Source organism: Scyliorhinus canicula, chromosome 2 (genome assembly GCF_902713615.1).
Source record: "Scyliorhinus canicula chromosome 2, sScyCan1.1, whole genome shotgun sequence".
NCBI lineage: Eukaryota > Metazoa > Chordata > Chondrichthyes > Carcharhiniformes > Scyliorhinidae > Scyliorhinus > Scyliorhinus canicula.
The window spans coordinates 219,052,600-219,076,468 of NC_052147.1; the positions used below are offsets into that span (position 1 = coordinate 219,052,600).

At 44.0% G+C, this 23,869-nt stretch overlaps 1 protein-coding gene across 2 annotated transcripts in view; it reads left to right on the plus strand.

Moving 5' to 3' along the window:
• The window catches only part of LOC119961953 (polypeptide N-acetylgalactosaminyltransferase 5), a 69,560-nt gene that overhangs the window by 18,345 nt on the left and 27,346 nt on the right, over nt 1-23,869 (plus strand). For both annotated transcript variants that reach the window (XR_005459770.1, XM_038789575.1), the window contains exons 3-4: nt 6,255-6,374; nt 19,498-19,633. Coding sequence is in view for 1 of the 2 variants with exons in the window: in XM_038789575.1 (XP_038645503.1) it covers nt 6,255-6,374; nt 19,498-19,633 (256 nt within the window). In the remaining variant the exon portion in view is untranslated. The remainder of the gene's footprint in view (nt 1-6,254; nt 6,375-19,497; nt 19,634-23,869) is intronic.

Here is a 23,869-nt window from a genome sequence, read left to right on the forward strand (position 1 = left end):
TATTTGAAGATGTGGACTTCCCTGTAGACTCTGGCTCTTTGCTTTAGTTGTGTCGGCTGTCTAACCTTTATCACTTGGAGCTGTCAATGGGGACTTTTCTGATCCTTTCTCAGAAATCTTTTTATCTACTCGGTGACAAAATGTGAGTCAGTAATTTGCAAATGCATAAACAGTGAAATATCAGTTGAGTATTTGTAGGTTGCTGGTGGGTTGCAGTGCCTGTCCCCAAAATGAGGTAATTGTTCATGTCTGACTGGTAATCTCTCTTGGATAAATAACTGACAAATGCAAATAACTCAGTGCATTCATAACTATTCAAAGCACAGTCAGTGAAACTGGCATTGTTTTCATAACATTATTCAGGTTCTTTTTCTTTCAAACATATTCCATTCAGGCCTCAAAGTTTTGGTTAAGGGGCTTAAAATAGAATTGTAGAGCAGCTAAAAGAATGCCATTCAGCCCTTCATAGCTCTTTGGTAGAATTATCCGCTTAGTCCCACACCTGGACCTGGGTGTCCTGATACATGAATCACAAAATGTTAGTATGCTAGTGTAGCAAGTGATCAGGAACGTAAATGGAATGTTGGCATTTATTTAAAGGGGAATGTAATATAAAAGTAAGGACGTTTTACCACAGCTGTACAGGACATTGGTGGGACCACATCTGGAGTACTGTGTGCAGTTTTGGTCGCATTTGAAAACCAATATAATTGTATTAGAAGCAGTTCAGAAACGGTTCACTCTACTCATTCCAGAGTTGACAGGCTTATCTTATGAAGAAAGGTTGAACTGTTTGGGCCGATACTCATTGAGGTTTAGAAGAATGAGGGGTGATCGTATTGAAGATCCCGAGGGGATTTAATATGGTAGATATCAGCAAGATATTTTCACTTGGAGGGGATACTGTAACCACGGGACACAGTTTAATAGTAAGAGGTCTGCCACTTAAGACAGAGTTGAGGAGATTCTGTTTTCTCTCAACTGGTCAATAATTTTCAGAATTCTCTTCTCCAGAAAGCAATGGAGGCCAGGTCATTGAATTTATTCAAGGCCGCCTGAGACAGATTTTTGATAGGCAAGGGAGTTGAGAGTTATAAGACCATACGACAAAGGAACACAATTAGGGCACTTGGCCCATCGAGTCTGCTCCGCCATTCAATCATGACTGATATTTTTCTTATCCACACTCTCCTGCCTTCTCCCTATAACCCCCGATCCTCTTTTTAATCATGACCCTATCTAACTCTGTCCTAAAAACACTCAGTGATTTGGTGGCAAAGAGTTCCACAAATTCACCAACCTTTGGTTGCAGAAATTCCACCGCATCTCTGTTTTAAAGGAATCTTCCCTTTAGTTTGAGATTGTGTCCTCTGGTTCGAGTTTTTCCTACAAGTGGAAACATCCTCTCCGCATCCAATGTATCCAGGCCTCTCAGTATCCTGTAAGTTTCAATAAGATCCCACTTCATCCTTCTAAACTCCAACGAGTACAGACCCAATGTCATCAACCGTTCCTCATACAACAAGCTCCAGGGATCATTCTTGTGAACCTCCTCTGGACCCTTTCCAAGGCCAGCACATCCTTCCTTGGATACAGGGCCCAAAACTGCTCACAATACTCCAAATGGGGTCTGACTAGAGCCTTGTACATCCTCAGAAGTACATCCTTGGTCTTGTATTCTACCTCTCTCGATATGAATGCTAGCATTCTATTTGCCTTCCTAACCGTCAACTGAACCTGCACGTTAACCGTAAGATAATCGTGAACAAGGACTCCTTTGTTCTTCTGATTTCCAAAGCATTTCCCCATTTAGAAAATAGTCTATGCCTCCATTCCTTCTTCCAAAGTGCATAACCTCACACTTTTCCACAATGTATTTCATCTGTCTCTTTGCCCACTCTCCTAGCCTGTCCAAATCCTTCTGCAACCCACCTGCTTCCTGAATACTACCCATACCTCTGCAAACTTTTCAAAAAATAAATTTAGAGTACCCAATTATTTGTTTTCCAATTAAGGGGCAATTTAGCATGGCCGATCCACCTACCCTGCACATCTTTGGGTGTAACCCACGCAGACGTGGAGAGAATGTGCAAACTCCACACGGACGGTGACCCAGGGCTGTGATTCGAACCCGGGTCCTCGGTGCCGCAGTCCCAGTGCTAACCACTGAGCCACCATGCTACCCCTATCATCTGGAAACTTAACAACAATATCTTCAGTTCCTTCTTCCAGATCATTAATGTATATTGTGAAAAGTTGTGGTCCCAGCACAGATTCCTGAGGCACAACACTAGTCTCCGGCTGCCACCCTGAAAAAGACCCATTTTATCCCCATTCTCTGCCTTCTGCCACTCAGCCAATCCTCTATCCATGCCAGAATCTTACCCTTAACAACATGGGCTCTTCTCCTATGTGGCATCTTATAGGGACAGATGGCAAAGTGGAGTTGAGACTTCAACTGGGTCAGCCATTATCTTATTGAATGATGGAGCAGGCTTGAAGGGCTGAATGGCATACTCCTATTCCTATGTTCTTGCTGCACAACTCTTTCCCTATTGTCTTGTAAATGTTTTCCTTTCAAGCATTTATTGAATTACCATTTGAAAGTTGCCATCAGTCTGCTTTCACCATGCTTTCAGGCATTGAAATCCAGATCACAACTTTTTTTAAAAAATCACAATTGTTATAGTGCAGACGGAGGCCATTTGGTTCATTGTGTCTACACCTGCCTTCTGAGCAAATCTATACCATTCTCCTGCCATCCTCCTGCACATGCTTTCTTTTCAGGTGCAGTCAAATTACATTTTGGATGCTACAATTGTACATGCCTCCACCACACCCTTAGGCAGTGTATTCCAGACCTTAACCATTCGCTGCATAGAAAAAAATGTTTCCTATGTTACCACAGGTTCTTTTTCGACTGTCACCTTTAACTCTGTTCTCTGGTTACTCATTGTTCCAACCACTGGAAACAGAATTTCCTTATTTACTTTGTTATGGCAAAGATTTTGTGGCACAGTGGGTAGTGGTCCTCCTCTCAGCCAGTAGCTCTGGGTTTGAGTCCTACCCCAGGACTTAAGGTGCATTCATAGTGCAGCCAACAGATTGTGTATCAACCTGCAAAATCCTTCCAACGTGCCAATAACAGGCGGTAAGAGCAGAAGAGGCTCCTGGTCAGCCATGACAATGCAGAGTTGCGCGCCTCAAGCAATAAGCCTCTTGCGACAGGCTAACAATCTGTTCCAGGAAAACGTCACTGAAATTCTGCCTTGTGCACCACCGGTGTAAGAAGACAAACAACTCTGTTACGGACAGGAGGGGAAGTTAAACAGCACTAATTTCTCCTGTCACCACCAGTCCATAAGCATAAAAGTGTTTCTATTTGTTTCCCTCTTTTATAAGTGGCGGCATATTTCGCCAACCCAGTTTTTGTGTGACCCAATCTTCCAGTAATAACCCGACAGCAAGTTTGAGATTGGATGAAGTCGAAAGACTTATTCACACACACCCAATGCTTTGGTGGAGGTTCGCAACAGGGTCTCCACACTCGTACAGTAAAGAGAACAATTGAGAAAAGAAGGATTTACAGTACAGAGAAAATAAATATTTGTACATGCAGATTCAAGTCCAAAATCAAAGTCCAATGAGGTATTCTTTCACAAAGGTCAATGGGTTGAAAACTGATGTCATGGAATTCCCTTTTCCAATGATGTAAACAGACAGATGAATCAGTCTTGTAGGCACAGAACTTCCAACAGAAATGAGGGCCAGGTATTCAACCTAGCACAAAGCACCTTTGGGGTAGACACGGGAAGAAATCCGCACAGACAGTGACCCTAGCCGGAATCGAACCTGGGACCCAGCGCTGAGAAGCAACCGTGCGAACCACTGTGCTCCCATGCCGCCCTCAATATGTTCTATGACTGGTTACTAGGGTTGCCGAGGTAGCACCCAAGGAAGTGCCAGTGGCTTCATGGAGTACGAACCCGCTGTCCTCCCAGGAGAATAATATTCAGAATCCTACGTTGCCATTGTCCAACTGCTTTTGCACTTGAAGTAGACTTATTTTTATCAATAATAAATGGCCAGACCCCATTCAAATTGCAAAAAGGTGTCATTTACCTAGACCAAGACCTGTCTTCACATTGAGGATGACCTCCATTAACTCAAATAGGAGAGATTTCAAATCTTAAGCTCTGCAGTCCTGTCACATCCAATCACACATGCTGGTGAACAGTTGAATAACTCAATGGAGGAGGAGGCTCCACAGATATCCCCATCGTCAATGATGAAGGGAGTCCAGTACATCAGTGCAAAAGGTAAGTCGGAAGAAATTGCAACAATCCTCAGCCAGAAGTACTCGGTGGATGATCCACCTTGGCCTCCTCCTGAGGTCTCCAGCTGCCAGTCTTCAGATAATTCGATTCACTTCACGTGATGTCAAGAAACGGTCAAAGGCACTGGATACTGCAAAGGTAATTTGGCCCTGACAATATTCCGGCATTAGTACCGAAGACTTGTGCTCCAGAACATTCCAAGCTGTTCCAGTAGAGCTACAATATTGACATCCAACAGGAAATGTGGAAAATTGCCCAGGTATGCGTTGTACATAAAAAGCAGGACAAATCCAACCTGGCCAATTACTACCCTATCAGTTTCCTCTTGATCATCAAAAAATGAAGGAACGCGCCATCAACAGTGCTGACAGGTGGCACTTGCTTCGCAAAAGCCTACTCACCGACACTCCAATTAGGCTCTGCAAGGGTTATTCAGCTGAGGACCTCATTATAGTCTTCAAACAAAGACAAAAGAGCTAAACTCCAGAGGTGTGGTATGACTGACTGATCTTGACTCAAAGCAGCATTTGACCCAGCATGTCTTCAAGCAGCCTTAGCAAAATTGGAGTCAATGGGAATCAGATAAAATTCTCTACTGGTTGGAGTTATACCTAGCACAAAGGAAGGTGATTGTGGTTGTTGGAGTTCAGTCACCTCAGTTCTGGGATGTTACTGCAGGAGTTCCTCAGGGTAGTGTTCTCAGTCCCAGCATCTTCAGTTGCTTTATCAGTGACCTTCCTTTTCAGTACAAGGTCAGAAATGATGATTGTGCAATGTTCAGTACCATTGGCGAATCCTCAGGTACCAAAGCAGTCCATGTCCAAATGCAATAAGACCTGAACAATATCCAACCTTGGGCTGACAAGTGGCAAGTTACATTCATGCCACACAAGTGCCAGGCAATGACCATCTACAACAAGAGAGAATCTAACCATCGTCCCTTGCCATTCAATGGCATTACTATCATTGAAACCTGCACACTAAATGTCCCGAAGGTTCCCATTGAGCAGAAACTGAATTGGACTGGCCATGTAAATATTGGCTACAAGAGCAGGTGCGAGGCTAGGAATCCTGCAGTGAATAACTCACACCCTGACTCCCCAATGCCTGCCCACCTTCTACAAAGCATAAGTCAGGAGTGTGATGGAATATTCCTCCAATTTGATTTGATTTGACCACATCCTGTCAAGGAACATTAAAACGTTGCTAGTTCATTACTCAGGACAATGCCTTGACAAATTAGTAAGAGGTCTTGCAGCACCAGGTTAAAATGAATCAGCTGATGGAGCTATGCTCTGAAAGCTAGTGATTCCAAACAAACCTGTTGGACTTTAACCTGGTGTTGTAAGACTTCTTACTGTGCCCACCTCAGTCCATCGGCAGCATCTCCTCATCTTGACAATAAGCTGCCTGATACAAATTTTCAAACAATGCTTGACGTTTAACTATCAGTCACCATTAACTGGTGCCTTCTCCATGGCAATGCTTTTACCAATCAGAGTCCACTTGCCAATCAGTCAGAACTCTATTCTCATACACGTCAAAGTTGTTGTTTACCCTGGCATTGATGTTCTTGCAGTTTTTCTGATGAGTAAAAGATGAAAAGCTTCTGCAAAATATTTTTTGAGCAATAACAACTTGGAATATTATAATGATTAATGAAAATCTCCTATCCCTTGCATTGACAGTCGATAGGTAGGAGTTGTGGCAATTTGGTTACTACTGTTCTGCCTTAGGTTATTGGTTTTAGGAGTGTGCATTTGTCATTTCTATTTATTTCTGAAGTAAGAAAGCAAGAAAATCAAATTGGATTTGGTTTTAAATCGATAGGTTTTGTTCATTGAAGTATTGTATGAAAATTATTTCTTGTTGAAATCAATTTAACCAACACATTCTATTTTTCTTCTCGTTATACAGAATACTTGAAAGAAAATTTAGATAAATACATGACACAGTTCCCAAAAGTTCATGTTATTCACCTACAAGAGCGTCATGGTTTAATCCGAGCCAGACTTGTAGGTGCAACCATGGCTACAGGTATAGTGTCCTGACTTTTCTCTAATTCAGTTTTATAATTTGTTTCGTGCTTCATGAAGATAAAGAAGTGAATTGCTTTTACAAATATAAGTTGATCAGTCTTATTACAATATGCATAGAGATCAATTTAAAGAGTAATTTTAACTTCCAGTTATTGACGTGTACAGGGAGGCATGGTGGTACAGTGGTTAGCACTGCTGTCTCACAGCGCCAGGGACCAGGGTTCAATTCTGGCCTTGGGTGACAATCTCTGTGGAGTTCGCACTTTCTCTCTGAGTCTGTGTGGGTTTCCTCTGGGTGCTCCGGTTTCCTCCCACAGTCCAAAGATGTGCAGGTTAGGTGGACTGGCCATGCTAAATTGCCTAAGTGTCCAAAGGCTAGTTGGGGTTACAGGGGTAGGGCCTAGCAGGGGTGCTCTTTCAGCGGGTCGGTGCAGACTCGATGGGCCAAATGGCCTCCATCTCTACTGTAGGAATTCTGAGACTGAAATAATGACATTTCAAGATTTCATTTTTTGAAAGAACTGATCAATAACGGAAGACAAAACATCATTAATTAATCACTATTTTTGTAGTCAACATATATTTTAAACACCAAATCAAAGTTTACCTCTTTTCTTGTGTTGCTGTTTTGAAAATCCTAATTTTATTTTGTTATTTGGTTTCTTTTAAAAAAAAATTTTTTTTTTTTTATAAATTTAGAGTACCCAATTATTTTTTCCAATTAAGGGGCAATTTAGAGTGGCCAATCTACCTATCCTGCACATCTTTGGGTTGTGGGGGTGAAACCCACGCAGACACGGGGAGAATGTGCAAACTCCACACGGACAGTGACCCAGGGCCGGGATTCGAACCCAAGTCCTCAGCGCCGTAGGCAGCAATGCTAACCACTGTGCCACCGTGCTGCCCGTTATTTGGTTTCTTAAGTAGATATTCACTTCTGGAATCAATCCAAAGTGTTTTGTAGCTTTCCAAGGGTTTTGCTTCTTTTATTTTCCTTTCCAAATACTATGATCCATAGTCAGAATTTTCTTAGGGTGTCTCCCTCTAGTTTTAGCTAGGCAAATCCTCCAGTCTTGTTTTCACTCCTTATAAACTTGAACAAAGAAAAGTACAGCACAGGAACAGGCCCTTCGGCCCTCCAAGCCTGCGCCGACCATGCTGCCTGTCTAAACTAAAATCTTCTACACTTGCGGGGTCAGTATCACTCTATTTCCATCCTATTCATGTATTTGTCAAGATGCCCCTTAAACGTCACTATCGTCCCTGCTTCCACCACCACCTCCGGCAGCGAGTTCCAGACACCCACTAACCTCTGTGTAAAAAAAAAAACTTCCCTCGTACATCTCCTCTAAACCTTGCCCCTCGCACCTTAAACCTATGCCCCCTAATAATTGACCCCTCTAACCTGGGAAAAAGTCTCTGACTATCCACCCTGTCTATGCCCCTCATAATTTGTAGACCTCTAACAGGTCATCCCGCAACCTCCGTCGTTCCAGTGAGAACAACCCAAGTTTATTCAACCTCTCCTCAAAGCTAATGCACTCTATCAGGCAACATCCTGGTTACTCTCTTCTGCACCCTCTCTAAAGCCTCTACATCCTTCTGGTAGTGTGGCGACCAGAATTGAATACTATACTCCAAATGTGGCCTAACTAAGGTTCTATACAGCTGCAACATGACTTGCCAATTTTTATACTCAATGCCCCGGCCAATGAAGGCAAGCATACCATATGCCTTTTTGACTACATTCTCCACCTGTGTTGCCCCTTTCAGTGACCTGTGGACCTGTACACCTAGATCTCTCTGACTGCTAGTACTCTTGAGGATTCTACCATTCACTGTGTATTCCCTACCTGCATTAGACCTTCCAAAATGTATTACCTCACATTTGTCCGGATTAAACTCCATCTGCCATCTCTCCGCCCAAGTCTCCAAACGATCTAAATCCTGCTGTATCCTCTGACAGTCCTCGTCGCTATCTGCTATTCCACTAACCTTTGTGTCGTCTGCAAACTTACTAATCAGCCCAGTTACATTTTCCTCCAAATCATTTATATATACTACGAACAGCAATGGTTCCAGCACTGATCCCTGCGGAACACCACTAGTCACAGCCCTCCAATTAGAAAAGCACCCTTCCATAGCTACTCTCTGCCTTCTATGACCTAGCCAGTTCTGTATCCATATTGCCAGCTCACCCCTGATCCCGTGTGACTTCACCTTTTGTACCAGTCTGCCATGAGGGACCTTGTCAAAGGCCTTACTGAAGTCCATATAGACAACATCCACTGCCCTACAGCATCAACCACCTTTGTGACCTCCTCGAAAAACTCTTATCAAGTTAGTGAGATACGACTTTCCCTTCACAAAAAGTCTTTTGAATGGACTTGCCTCGTATTAAGTTGATCTTTTCTCTACACCTTGCTATAATTGTAACATTATATTCTGCAGTCTCTTCTTCCTTCCCTAGGTACATTATGAGTTGCCTGTATGGCATGCAAGAAACAATACTTTTCACTGTATATTAATACATGTGACAATAATAAATCAAATCAAATCAAAAAAAGTGCTGCCTCTCGCTAATAGTCCATTTGCTTCCAAATGGGAGTAGATCCTGTCTCAAATAATTCTCTCCAGTAAGTTCCCTACCACTGTCGTAAGGCTCACCGGCCTGTAGTTCCCTGGATTATCCTTGCTACCTTTCTGAAACAAAGGAACAACATTGACTATTCTCCAGCCCTCCTTGGTTTTCAAATTGAGCATGAGGCACCACCCACATTGCATGTGGTAAATGATAGAATTGGCAATTTAACTATTCAATTTAACTATTCAAAAGATAGGCCTGTCTTTTGCTCTCTTCTTTCAGTTGGCTGCAAATCTTCTCAGATCATGACTGTCTTCTATCTGTGATATCTCTGGGTTTAGCAAAAAGCTGGTAATTTGATCTTAAAATGACTTTCTCTTTCCTCTTCTCCAGAGCTTCAGGAAACACCCTAGTCTTGTATCCCAGCAGAAATGCTATCTCTTATTCCCCTGCTTTTTATTTTTGAAACAAAGGGACAGGTTCCAGCACTACTATATTGGAGTTCATTACGATAAAGCCTTTCTGTATTTTGGGAGACTTATGCATTTAGAGCCGAGAAATTTCCTGGCTTGGTGTACCCACCTCCCGGTGGGAAGTTTGAATGTTTGCTGGAATCAGGCCCTACACATGTGGCAACAGTTCAGGGATAACTGCAAGAACTGCTGAGTGTTGAGGCAGGCAGGTTAAAAAGGCTCACCACAGTGTTCTGGATTTTCATTCCAGTGTAATATAAACAGGTCGATCCTCTAGCACTCATTCCCCCTCCCACCCACTCCCCATGCCTCCCTTATACACTTCATGCAAACCTATTCCTCTCTACCCACCTCCATGGTCCCTGGTAGCCCCTGTGCCAACTTACTATCAATGCATGCCAACCTTTCCCACTCTTCCCCATGGCCTTTATAGTCCCTATGCCTACTAGGTGCGAACCCATGAATGCCAGCCCACCATCACAAGCCTTTCCATCCTCTATGCCAACTTACTGGCAGTTTCCATCATGGACAGAACTCAGGAACCATGCTGAGATTAAATAAAATGAATTACAAGATCTTGTTGTGACTTTGGCCAGTACCCAGGTTATTGGTAAGATCTGGTTAAGTACCACTAACGTTTTGTTTAAAGTAGGCCAAGTTTGAAATTCAAGACACCTATTAAGTGAAGATAGTCACAAGATTTGAAGGGTTTTGAACTTCCAAAATCAACATTATTATACAAAATCAAAAAGATAAAAACTATTTCAAAAAGTTATCTTATAGTGTAACATTCGGGCTAAGGCGAAGGATGAAGCACCTGGCAGTTAACAAGCCAATTGTGACTGAACACACCACACTGCACAATAAATGACAAATACGACCAATATGATTTCACAGATTTCTGAACAATCCACCCAGGTGTTAGTCACACTGAGTGAACAAATCTTACTGAAATTCCACCTATCTCATCTTCACCTTCAAAGATCCTGATGTGGAGATGCCGGCGTTGGACTGGGGTGAGCACAGCAAGAAGTCCTACAACACCAGGTTAAAGTCCAACAGGTTTGTTTCAAACACTAGCTTTCGGAGCACTGCTCCTTCCTCAGGTGAATTCACCAGGGGGGGCCCCCGACGGTGACCTGGCCCACGATTGGGGCCCACCGATCTGCGGGCGGGCCTGTGCCATGGGGGCAATCTTTCCTGCCATGCGGCCTCTGCAGGGCTCTGCCATGGCCGGCGGAGAAGAAGCCCTCTGTGTATGTGCAGGAAAATCGGCGGCCGGGCTGCGCATGCGTGGAACCACGCTGGCAGTTCTGTGCATGGGCCAACTCGCGCCGGCCCTTCCGCGCTGGTTGGCATAGCGCCAACCACTCCGGCGCCGGCTGAGCCCCCAGAAGTGCGGAGGATTGCGCACCGTCCAGTCGGTCCGACGCTGGAGTGGTTACCGCCGCTCTTGGCGCGGGCCATCCAGCCAGTTGCGGGAGAATCCCGCCCCCTATTTGAAATTCTCTCCAAAAGTCATTCCAACTTGGATGGCTTCAACAGCTAACTTTGCAGGGTTTCAATCTAGCCTTCTGAGATTTTTCTTTCTTGAATTCCCAAGTACACCCAAACACTAGTTCACAAGCACAATTTCAGCTTTTTGGTTGTGCCAGGCAGAACACTACTGCTCATTCAAGCAGGAACCATGAGACCGCGGTCAACTGTCCCAACAGCACCGGACATACCCATACCCACCGTCGGTGCTTCCGAAGTCCAATCGGCCTTTTACGGGGTCATTGGTCATGCATCAGATCCTGCACGGACCATCTGGCAGACATCTTCAACCTCTTCCTACTCCGCTCTGAGGTGCCCACCTGCTTCAAGACGACTACCATTATACCCGTACCAAAGAAGAACCAGACGGTGTGCCTCAACGACTATTGACATTGATCGCAATGAAGTGCTTAGAGAGGTTGGCCATGAGGCACATCAACTCCCAGATTGCCTAGATCCACTGCAATTCGCATACCGTCACAACTGGTCTACAGCAGACGCCATATTCCTGGCCCTACACTCATCCCTGGATCATCTCGACAACAAGTACTCTTATATCAGATTCATTTATTGACTACAGCTCCGCCTGCAACACCATAATCCCAGCCAAGCTCACATCAAAGATCCAAAACCTAGGACTTGGCTCGTCACTCTGCAACTGAATCCTCAACTTTCTGACCCACAGACCACAATCAGTAAGGATAAGCAACAACACCTCCACGATAGCCCTCAATACCGGGGGCCCGTAAGGCTGCGTACTTAACCCCGACTGTATTCCTGATATACACATGACTGCATGGCAAGATTTGTCTCCAACTCCATCTACACGCTTGCTGACGACACAACTGTAGTCGGTCGGATCTCAAACAACGATGAGTCAGAATACAGAAGGGAGACAGAGAATTCAGTGGAGTGGTGTAACTACAACAGTCTCTCCCTCGATGTCGGTAAAACTGAAGAGCTGGTCATTGACTTCAGGAGGCAAAGCATCGTGCACACCCCTGTCTGCATCAACAGGCCAAGGTGGAGATGGTTGACAGCTTCAAATGCCTAGGTGTGCACATTATTAACAATTTGTCCTGGTCCACCCACATCGACACTATTACCAAGAAAGCACGACAGCGCTTATACTTTCTCAGGTAACTAAGAAAATTCAGCATGTTCACATTGAATCTTACCAATTTATAAGTGCATCATAGAAAGCATCCTATCTGGCTGCATCACAGTCTGGTGTGGCAACTGCTTGGCCCTAGACTGTAAGAAACTACAGAGAATCGTGAACACCGCCCAGTCTATCACACCAACCCGCTTCCCATCCATTGACTCTCTTTACACCTCCCACTGCCTTGGGGAAAGCGGGCAGCATAATCAAAGATCCCTCCCACCTGGCTTATTCACTCTTCCATTGGGCAGGAGATACAAAAGTCTGAGAACAAGCACTAACCGATTCAAAATCAGCTTCTTCCCCGCTGTTAGCAGACTCCTAAACAACCCTCTTATGGACTAGCTGATCTCTCCACACATCTTCTCTCCTGAGCAGTACTACAGTCCTGTATGTTTCACCTAATGCCTGTGTCTATGTATTTACATTGTAATTTTATGTTTGCCCTGTGTATTTTCTTTTCATGTTTCAAATGATCTGTCTAAACTGTACACAGAACAATACTTTTCACTGTACCTCGGTACACGTACTAAACAAATCAATTCAATCCAAAGGGATACTTCTGCCCCCACGGCCCACAGCATGGAGTCGCCTACCTTTAGCTGCCTTCATGGGTCTTATGGGCTTCTTGCTACCCATTTCATTTAAAGTCTGCTCCCTGCAGCCCTTTCTCTAACTTAGAGGCTGGTTCTCTGCTCTTTTCATTTTACTGTTTCTGTCCCCTGTCTTGGTCATTTTATCTGCGACACTTGCTGGCTGACTAACTCAAACTGACTGTTCACTTATCCGTGGACTGACCTAGTGGTCTATCCAAAAACTTCAAGACCGTCCTGCAGGAACAAATGTAGCAAGCTGTGGAACATCCTGTACCTTAAATGTTATAATATTAATAGTCTGCTAATTTAGCACATAGAGGACATAGCAACAAATGCATAACAATATATATTACAGACTTCACTATACTCTAATTAATTACAGTCTGCTCTGTTTATTTGGATCCTTTCAAATACTTGATCCCCGGTTAAAAACAAGCATGGTAGTCTGCATCAAAGACAACTAATCCCTGAACCTGTGAACTTGCAGCTCCCCTACTGTGATAATGACAGGTTGTTGATGCAGTCAAGCAGTAGTAATGCTATAACGATAACTCTCAGACATTATGTCAACAAACAGCTATTGAAATTTAAGCACAAACATTTTCCCACTCGTAACAGGCTATTTATCCATCAATCCAATTTTCAGTCATGGGCAAAGTACTATTTGTTCTTTGTGAATTATAATCCAATACATTAATTTCCTGAAGAAAGATGGACAAATGTTTCTTCTTTTATGCCTTAGTTGAATACAGAGGCAGAATTCTCTAACTTTACAACTTTCTTTATTCATTTCAATCTTGGTAACCGTATCGAATCATGAGGTGAAACCACTGAATCTAGTGCAGGTAGTTTTAGGAGTGCAGGCCATCTGCGTATTCTTATTAGGCAGGAAACTGTGAAATGGGGAAATACAAAGAGAAAAAAATACATTTTTGAAATGGTCAAAAGTAGAATATTTCTGATATTGTAACAGAACATAAGACCATAAGACACAGAAGCAGAATTAGGCTACCCGGTCCATCGAGTCTGCGCCACCATTCAATCATGGCTTATATTTTTCTCATCTCCATTCTCCTGCCTTCTCCCCATAACCCCTGATCCCCTTATTAATCAAGAACCTATCTATCTGTCTTAAAGACACTCATGTGATTTGGCCTTCACAGCCTAATGCAGCAAAAAGTTCCACAGATGCACCCTCTGGCTGAAGAAATTCCTCCTCATCTCTGTTTTAAAGGATCATCCCTTAGTCTGAGATTCTGTCCTCTGATTCTAGTTTTTCCTGCAAGTGGAAACATCCTCTCCATGGCCACTCTATCCAGGCCTCGCAGTATCCTGTAAGATTCAATAAGATCCCCCCTCATCATTCTAAACTCCAATCAGACCCAGAGTCCTCAGCCGTTCCTCATACGACAAGCTGTTCATTCCAGGGATCATTCTTGTGAACCTCCTCTGGACCTTTTCCAAGGCCAGCACATCTTTCCTTAGATACAGGGCACAAAACTGCTCGCAGTACTCCAAATGGTGTCTGACCAGAGTCATGTATAGCCTCAGAAATACATTCCTGGTCTTGTATTATAGCCCTCTTGACATGAATGCTAACATTGCATTTGCCTTCCTAACTGCCGACTGAACCTGCAACTAAACCTTCAGAGAATTGTGAGCAAGGACTCCCAAATCCCTTTGTGCTTCTGATTTCCTAAGCATTTCCCCATTTAGAAAATAGTCTTTACCTAAATTCCTCCTTCCAAAGTGCTTGTACTTTTCCACATTGGAAAAGTACCTCATACTTTTCCACATTGTATTTAATCTGCCACTTCATTGCCCATTCTCCTAGCCTGTCCAAATCCCTCTGCAGCCCCCTTGCCTCCTCAATACTACCTGTCCCTCTTCAGACCTTTATCATCTGCAAATCTAGCAACAGTGCCTTCAGTTCCTTCTTCCAGATAATTAATGTATATTGTAAAACGTTATGGTCCCAACACCAACCCCTGAGGCACACCACTAGTCACCGGCTGCCATCCTGAAAAAGACCCCTTTATCCCCACTCTCTGCCTTCTGCCAGTCAGCCAATCGTCTATCCATGCCAGGATCTTACCCTTAACACCATTTATTTAACTTATTTAACAATCTCCTATGCAGCACCTTGTCAAAGACCTTCTGAAAATCTAAATAAATCGTGTCCACTGGTTCTCCTTTGTCTATCTTCCCTGTTACCTCCTCAAAGAATTCTAACAGATTTTTCAGACATGACCTCTCTTTGACAAAGCCGCGCTTACTCAGTCCTGTTTTATCATGCACTTCCAAGTACTCCACGATCTCATCTTTAATAACAGACTCTTAAAACCTTACCAATGACCGAAGTCAGGTTAACCGACCTATAATTTCCCATCTTTTGCCTCCCTCCCTTCTTAAACAGTGGTGTTACATTAGCCACTTTCCAATCCTCTGGGACCATTCCTGCTTCCAGTAATTCCTGAAATGTCACCACCAATGCAGTCACATTCTCCTCCGTTATTTCTTTAAGAACCCTGGGGTGGAGTCCATCCGGTCCAGATGACTTATCCACCTTCAGACTTCTCAGTTGCCCCAGAAACTTCTCCTTTGTGATGCCCACTGCACTTACCTCTGCCCCCTGATTCTCCTGGAGCTATGGCATCCCACTGGTGTCTTTCACTGTGAAGATTGATGCAAAGTAACCAGTTTGTCTGCCATTTCTTTGTTCCTATTACTTCTCCAGCCACGTTTTCCAGCGGTCCAAAGTCTATTTTTGCCTCTCTCTTACCTTTTATATATTGAAAGAACCTCTTCCTATCTTCTTTTACATGACTAGCTAGCTTGCATATATTTTGTATTCTCTTCCCCTATTGCTTTTTTAGTTGACCTCTGCTAGCGTTAAAGGCTCCCCAATCCTCTGGCTTCTTATGAATCCTCACCACTTTGTGTGCTTTTTCTTTTGCTTTTATGCTGTCCTTGTCTTCCCTCGTCAACCATGGATGCCTTGTCCGCTCCTTATCATGTTTCCTCCTCCTTAGGATGAATCTCAGCTGTGCCTCCCGAATAACCCCCAAAACCGACTGCCATTGCTGTTGCACTGTTTTCCCTGCTCGGCTCTTTTTTCAATCAACTCTGGCCAGCTGCTCCCTCATGTCTTTGTAGTTACCCATATTTAATTGTAATATCAACTTTGATTCCAGCTTCTCCATCTCAAACTGCGGGGTAAATTCTATCATATTGTGGTCATTGCTCCCTCGGAGTTCCTTTACCTTAAGATCTCCAATCAAGTCTGCCTCATTACACATCACCAAATCCAGAATTACCTATTCCCTAGTGGGCTCTACCACAAGCTGCTCCAAAAAACCATCGCTTAATCATTCCACAAATTCCTTTTCTTGGGATCCACTACCAACCTGATTTTCCAAGTCCACCTGCATATTGAAGTCCCCCATGATTATTGTGATATTGCCTTCTTTACATGCTTTCTCCATCTCCTGGTTTATTTCCTGCCCACATCCTGACTTATGCTAGGGGTCCTGTACATAACTCCCATCAGGGTCTTTTTACCTTTGCGATTTCTCTTCTCTACCCACAGAGATTTTATGCCTTAGAACATCGAACACTACAGCGCAGTACGGGCCCTTCGGCCCTCGATGTTACGCCGACCTGTGAAACCATCTGAAGCCTATCTGACCTACACTATTCCATTTTCATCCATATGTCTATCCAGTGACCACTTAAATGCCCTTAAAGTTGGCGAGTCTACTACTGTTGCAGGCAGGGCGTTCCACACCCCTACTACTCTCTGAGTAAAGAAACTGCCTCTGACATCTGTCCTATATCTATTACCCCTCAATTTAAAGCTATGTCCCCTCATGTTGGTCATCACCATCCGAGGAAAAAGACTCTCACTGTCCACCCTATCTAACCCTCTGACTATCTTATATGTCTCTATTAAGTCACCTCTCAGCCTTCTCCTCTCTAACGAAAACAACCTCAAGTCCCTGAGCCTTTCCTCGTAAGACCTTCCCTCCATACCAGGCAACATCCTAGTAAATCTCCTCTGAACCCTTTCCAAAGCTTCCACATCCTTCCTATAATGTGGTGACCAGAACTGCATGCAGTACTCCAGTACTCCAGGTGCGGCCGCACCTTCTTATCCTATATCGCTTCTTGCTATCAATTTAACTTCATTCCTTACTAACGATGCAACCCTGCCCCATTTGCCCATCAACCTGTCCTTTCGATAGGACACATATCCTTGGATATTTAGATTCCAGCCCTGATCCCTTTGCAACCACGTCTCTGTGATACCCACAACATCGTGCCGGCCAATTTCAGTGTGCGCAACAACGTTATTTACATTGTTCCGTATGCTGTGCGCATTAAGGTACAATACCTTCAGTCCTGCATTGACCATCTCCCTTCTCACACTTGTCACCTTTTTTTGGCTGTTTTTTGTTCTCTATTTCCCCCTCAGTTATGACACCTTCTAAGCTAATGCTCTGGTTCCCACCCCCCAGTCATACTAATTTAAATTCTCCTGAGTGACACTAGCAAACCTTCCACCCAGGATATTTGTGCCCCTTGAGTTTAGATGCAACCCATCCTTCTTGTACAGGTCCCACCTGCCCCAGAAGAGATCCCAATGGTCCAGAAATCTGAAACCCTCCCTCCTACACCACTGGTTTAGCTACACTATCGTCCTATTTCTAGACTCATTGGCACGTGGCACAGGGAGTAATCCTGAGATAACAACCCTGGAGGTCCTGTTTTGTAGCTTACTGCCTAACTCCCTGAACTCCTGCAGGACCTTGTCGCTTTTCTGCCTATGTCGTTAGCACCTATGTGTACTATGATCTCTGGCTATTCACCCTCACCCTTCAGGATGTCCTGTGTTCGTTATGAGACATCCTGGACTCTGGCACCAGGGAGGCAATACACCATCCTAGAGTCTCTTTCACTTCCACAGAAGCACCTATCTGTGCCCTTTACTATAGAGTCTCCTATAACTATTGCTCTCCTGCACTTTGCCCTCTCCTACAATTGCTCTGAGCAACAGAGCCAATTGTAGCGCCACTGTTCTGGCTGTTGTTTTCCCCTGATAGGCTATCTCCCCCCCCCCCCCTCCCAACAGTATCCAAAACGGCATACCTGTTAGAGAGTGGGACATCTGTTTGCCTACATCTTGGTGTGACCACATCTCTATAACTCCTATCTATGACGTTTTTCGCCACCTGCATGTTCCTAAGTGCATCCAACTGCTGGTCCAACCGAACCACGCGGTCTGTGAGACGCTGCCATTGATTACACTTGCTACAGACATAGTCGACCAGAACGCTGGAAGCATCACAGATCTGCCACATCTCACAGTTACAGCACTGCACCCTGCTGAGTGACATTTAAGCACTAGTTAATTAATTTTAAATAAGTACTTAAATTATTGTTAGATTAAGTTACAATTAGCTATTTGGCCTTGGTGCTAGATTTTTACTGTAAAGTTAAATGCTAAATACTAATCTCTGTCCTCGGGTTTAGTTACTGCTCTACCTAGTTAATTAATAAGTTTTAATTAGTTTTTCTCAATGTTTTCTTTCTCAAATTTAACAGATTCCCTACCAGCCATACCGGTCACAGCTTTACTGTGATGTCACTTCAGTACACCCCCCCCCCCCCCCCCCCCCCCCTCCCCCCCCCCCCCCACAATATGAAAAGATATTTGTATCACCTCCTTTCCCAGGATGCACTCTGAATCTCTCCCTGCAGATCACCAGTTACAAAGCCAGAAGAAAGAAAACAAAATGAAAAGGGGAAAACGCACCTTGTCCCACTCTGCACCAAATTACCACACTTCCAAATGACCAAATTCTAATCCTCATTCTGGCTGTCTCAGTCACTCGGGCTGTCTCGCTTTCATATGCGCAAAGCTTACTAAGTGTGCGCTTTATGCCTCTCTTATTTTGAACCCAGCTAAACTCAGATGACTCGCACTGCTTAAGCTTGAAATAGAAGAATGCAATTTACATCTTTTGCCTCTAATCAGGTTTCAGGTGACTGATATAACTGCTACTCAGCAATTAGGGTAATTCTGAAACATGCACTGAGAGCATTGTTTCATTTCATTATAATAAAGATATATGATATGTGGTAGCGCAACCCTTTTAACTAGCATGCTCTTGGCTGTCATGTGAATGGCTTGGGTCCGATCATGCGGGGCAAGTGAACCCCCACCAATGAGGGAAAAGCAGAGAATCCTGTGAGCGGGGTTTTAGCCAGAGTGAACCTTGGAGCCAGAGTGTTAACATGTATATTGGAGACTCTGTGCCTGTACTTAAGTTACTCTTGTTAGTTGCCAATAAACACTTTGTTCCTTACTACTGTCTACTGGGTACCGCCTCGAGCCACCACATAATAAAAACAGAAATTTCTTGCAATTTGCAGCATGCCTGACTAAACTGACATATTCAAATTGTGAGTAAGCTTTTTGAATATTACACTATAATTATTTTTGGAGCTGTTAATAGATCTTTTTTGTGTTTTCAGCAGATCGAGGGAAATTCTGAAGAATTTCTTAGCTGTATTCTGTTTGAAGGTTCATGCTTTTTACAGCCCCAGTGTTTCTCATGTTCACTAACTGCTGTGTTGAGCACTTCGTGAACAAAATGTTCTTGAGTTGATTGTTCCCAAATCATTTGTCTATTAGCAAGACCTGAAAACATTGAGTGCTATAGTAATTTAATCAAGGATGGCGCTAACACGTCCCTTTTCATTTCTAGGTGATGTGCTGACATTTTTGGACTCCCATGTTGAATGCAATGTTGGCTGGCTAGAACCACTCTTGGAAATAATCCACTCAAAGCGAACAAAAGTAGCATGTCCTGTGATTGAAGTCATTAGTGATGAGGATATGAGGTACAATTACACAATTCTGTTTGGTACAAATCTGGATCCATTAAAGTTACTTTCGCTTGGTTTGGATGTCTAACTTTAGCAGAATTACTAGTAGAATATTACACTGGGAATTTGTTTTTAAAATTTGTTCTTGGGACATGGGTATCGCAAGCTGTGCCAGCATTTATTGCCCATCTGTAATTGCCCTTGAGGGGGCAGTTGAGAGCCAACCGCATAGCTGTGTGGGTCTGCAGTCACATGTAGGTCAGACCAAGTAAGGATGGCAGATTTCCTTTCCCAAAGACATTAGTGAACGAGATAGGGTTTTATAATAATTGACAATGGGTTCAAGGTCATCATTCAACTTTTAATTCCAGATTTTTATTTAATTCAAATTTTACCATCTACAGTGGCAAGACTTGAACCTCTGGGTCTCTAGTTTACTAGTCCAGTGACAATACCACTACGCCTCCCCTGCCTCAGCAGTTATCCCAATTGACTACTGTAATTTTGACAGAATATGAGGTAAGGCCCTGGAAAAATGCCTAAATGGGGCTACTGAAGTTTCGTGTACTGATCAGGAATGTCCAAAGTAAATTTTCTGCATTCCGTTCATGTAACAAAATATTTGTGTGACTGGACCTCATCCCTAACTTCTATCCAACCTTGAGTTGATACCTGTGAGCATGGTCTAGCTATGGCTGTGATGCCAGATGGGACGTGAAATAGTATCCATCTAGTAAAAACGTTTGTATTTTCAAAGAACAAAGAAATGTACAGCACAGGAACAGGCCCTTTGGCCCTCCAAGCCTGCACCGACCATGCTGCCCATCTAAACTAAAATCTTCTACACTTGCGGGGTCCGTATCCCTCTTTTCCCATCATATTCATGTACTTGTCAAGACTCCCCTTAAATGTCACTATTGTCCCTGCTTCCACCACCCCCTTCGGCAGCGTGTTCCACTACCCTCTGTGTAAAAAAAAAATAAACTTGCCTCGTACATCTCCTCTAAACCTTGCCCCTCGCACCTTAAACCTATGCCCCCTAGTAATTGACCCCTCTAGCCTGGGAAAAAGCCTCTGACTATCCACTCTGTCTATGCCACTCATAATTTTATAAACCTCTATCAAGTCGCCCCTCAACCTCCGACGTTCCAGTGAGAACAAACCGAGTTTATTCAACCTCTCCTCATAGCTAATGCCCTCCATACCAGACAACATCCTGGAAATCTCTTCTGCACCCTCTCTAAAACCTCCACATCCTTCTGGTAGCGTGGCGATCAGAATTGAACACTTTACTCCAAGTGTGGCCTAAACTAAGGTTCTATACAGCTGCAACATGACTTGGCAATTTTTATATTCAATGCCCCGGCCAATGAAAGCAAGCATACCATATGCCTTTTTGACTACATTCTCCACCTGTGTTGCCCCTTTCAGTGACCTGTGGACCTGTACACCTAGATCTCTCTGACTGCCAGTACTCTTGAGGATTCTACCATTCACTGTGTATTCTCTACCTGTATTAGACCTTCCAAAATGCATTACCTCACATTTGTCCGGATTAAACTCCATCTGCCATCTCTCCGCCCTAGTCTCCAAACGAGCTAAATCCTGCTGTATCCTCTGACAGTCCTCATCGCTATCCGCTATTCCAAAAACCTTTGGAGTCGTCCGCAAACTTACTAATCAGACCAGTTACATTTTCCTCCAAATCATTTATATATACTACGAACAGCAAAGGTCCTAGCACTGAACCCTGCGGAACACCACTAGGCACAGCCCTCCAATCAGAAAAGCATCCTTCCATTGCTACTCGCTGCCTTCTATGACGTAGCCAGTTCTGTATCCACCTTGCCAGCTCACCTCTGATCCCATGTGACTTCACCTTTTGTACCAGTCTGCCATGAGGGACCTTGTCAAAGGCCTTACTGAAGTCCATATAGACAACATCCACTGCCCTACCTGCATGAATCATCTTTGTGACCTCCTCAAAAAATTCTATCAAGTTAGTGACACTCATTTTGCTGGAGTTATTTTCCTTCCAGTTAAGGTCCATATACTGCTCACCAGTATTTGTTTCCAAAGTTAAATGTACTTTATAACATAGGAAATAATGGGTGGGATTCTCCAGTTTCCCAGCTGCGTGTTTCTCGGCCGCACGCAGTTTGCTGGCAGGAATTCTATCTTCCTGCCGCTTGTCAATGGGATTTCCCATTGTAACCGAATCATGGCGCCGCAAAGCCCGCTGGTGGGGATGCGCTCCTGGCGGGAAAAGTGAATTGCAACAACTGAATCTTGAACAGCAATGTTTCATTATAGATTTTAAACCATTCAAAGGCGCTTTGCAAAGTTTGACGCCGATCCACAGAAGGAGATAAATCGGGGAAAGGTGGTTAGGGTGTGGAATGGACTGCCTGCTGTGATAGTGGAGTCAGACACTTTAGGGACTTTCAAGCGGTTATTGGAAAGGCACATGGAGCATACCAGAATGACAGGGAGTGGGATAGCTTGATCTTGTTTTCGGACAATGCTCGGCACAACATTGAGGGCCGAAGGGCCAGTTCTGCGCTGTACTGTTCTATGTTCTATGGGTAAAATGCTAGAATGTATTATTGGGGTGTGGTTGTTTAGAGTGGTAACAAAGTAGGAACCAGTAAATGTAGTGTATTTAGATTTTTCTAACAGCATTTGATAAAGTGCCACACATGCGGTTATTACACAAAATGAGGGTTTATGAGATTGAGGGTTGGTTAATTGACAGAAGACAGACTCATGATAAACCGGTCATTTTCAGTTTAGCAGGTTTTAATAATTAAGGTCCGATAAGAATCAGTGCATGGGCCTCAGCCATTTACAATCTGTATCAACGACCTAGATGAGAGGACCTAGTGTAACTCATCTACGTTTCTTAATTATATGAAGTTCGGTGGGAAAGTAAGCTGCGAGGAGGGCGCAGAGAGATTGCAAACGACGCAGGCAAGTTAAATGAATGGGCAAAAATAAAAAAATATTGCCACAATTCCAGAGGACCATGGGTTGCTCTGCCATTTGGGAAATGACTGGTTGTGATTTAACCTGAGCGCCACACTCCTCAGGTGAGGGGCAAGACTGTGAAGGCAGAATAACTTTGGCCGGTAAAAGAATTGAGCCCAATGAGAAGGAAGGGCAAGACTGAAGGGATCTGTAAACAAGGATGCAAAGTTTAAAAATAAGGTTTTGTTCGACCACAAGCCAATGCACGTCCTTGCATCTATTGGGTGATGGATATTTGGGACTTGATGCGAGTTAAGAAACAGATGACAGTTTTGAATGAGTTCAGCTTTATGGAGGGTGAAAGACAGAAAACCCTTGAGGAGACCATTGGAATAGTCAAGGCATGGATTAGGAACAATATAAAATAAAGACATCCATCAATCAAGGTCACCAGCCCTGCCAGGGAGGCAGTTACCACAAAGTGAGTATGAGCTTGCTGCATAAGAAGATGAGGCAACAGTGCCAGAAGAAGATTTAACAACCTTCTTCATGCAGACAGGGTAAGTCTGCCTCCTGATGTATTCCAGTGTACCCCTCCATGCACCCTTCACATCTCCACGGTGATCTCTCACCCAGACCTCATGGATTTCTAATACTTCTCTTGGCAACAATCTCTCGCCACACTCACTGCCATGTTCTCTCCCTCAATGCCAGTAAAACTAAAGAGCTGGTCATCGACTTCAGGAAGCAAAGTACTGTACACACCCCTGCCAGCATCAACGGGGCCGAGGTGGAGATGGTTAGCAGTTTCAAATTCCTAGGGGTGCACATCACCAAAAATCTATCCTGGTCCACTCACGTCGACGCTATCACCAAGAAAGCACAACAGCGCCTATACTTCCTCAGGAAACTAAGGAAATTCGGCATGTCCACATTAACCCTTACCAACTTTTACAGATGCGCTATAGAAAGCATCCTATCTGGCTGCATCACAGCCTGGTATGGCTACTGCTCGGCCCAGGACCGCAAGGAACTTCAGAGAGTTGTGAATACCGCCTAGTCCATCACACAAACCTGCCTCCCATCCATTGATTCCATCTACACCTCCCGCTGCCGGGGGAAAGCGGGCAGCATAATCAAGGATCCCTCCCACCCGGCTTACTCACTTTTCCAACTTCTTCCATCGGGCAGGAGATACAGGAAATACAGAAGTCTGAGAACACGCACGAACAGACTCAAAAACAGCTTCTTCCCCATTGTCACCAGACTCCTAAATGACCCTCT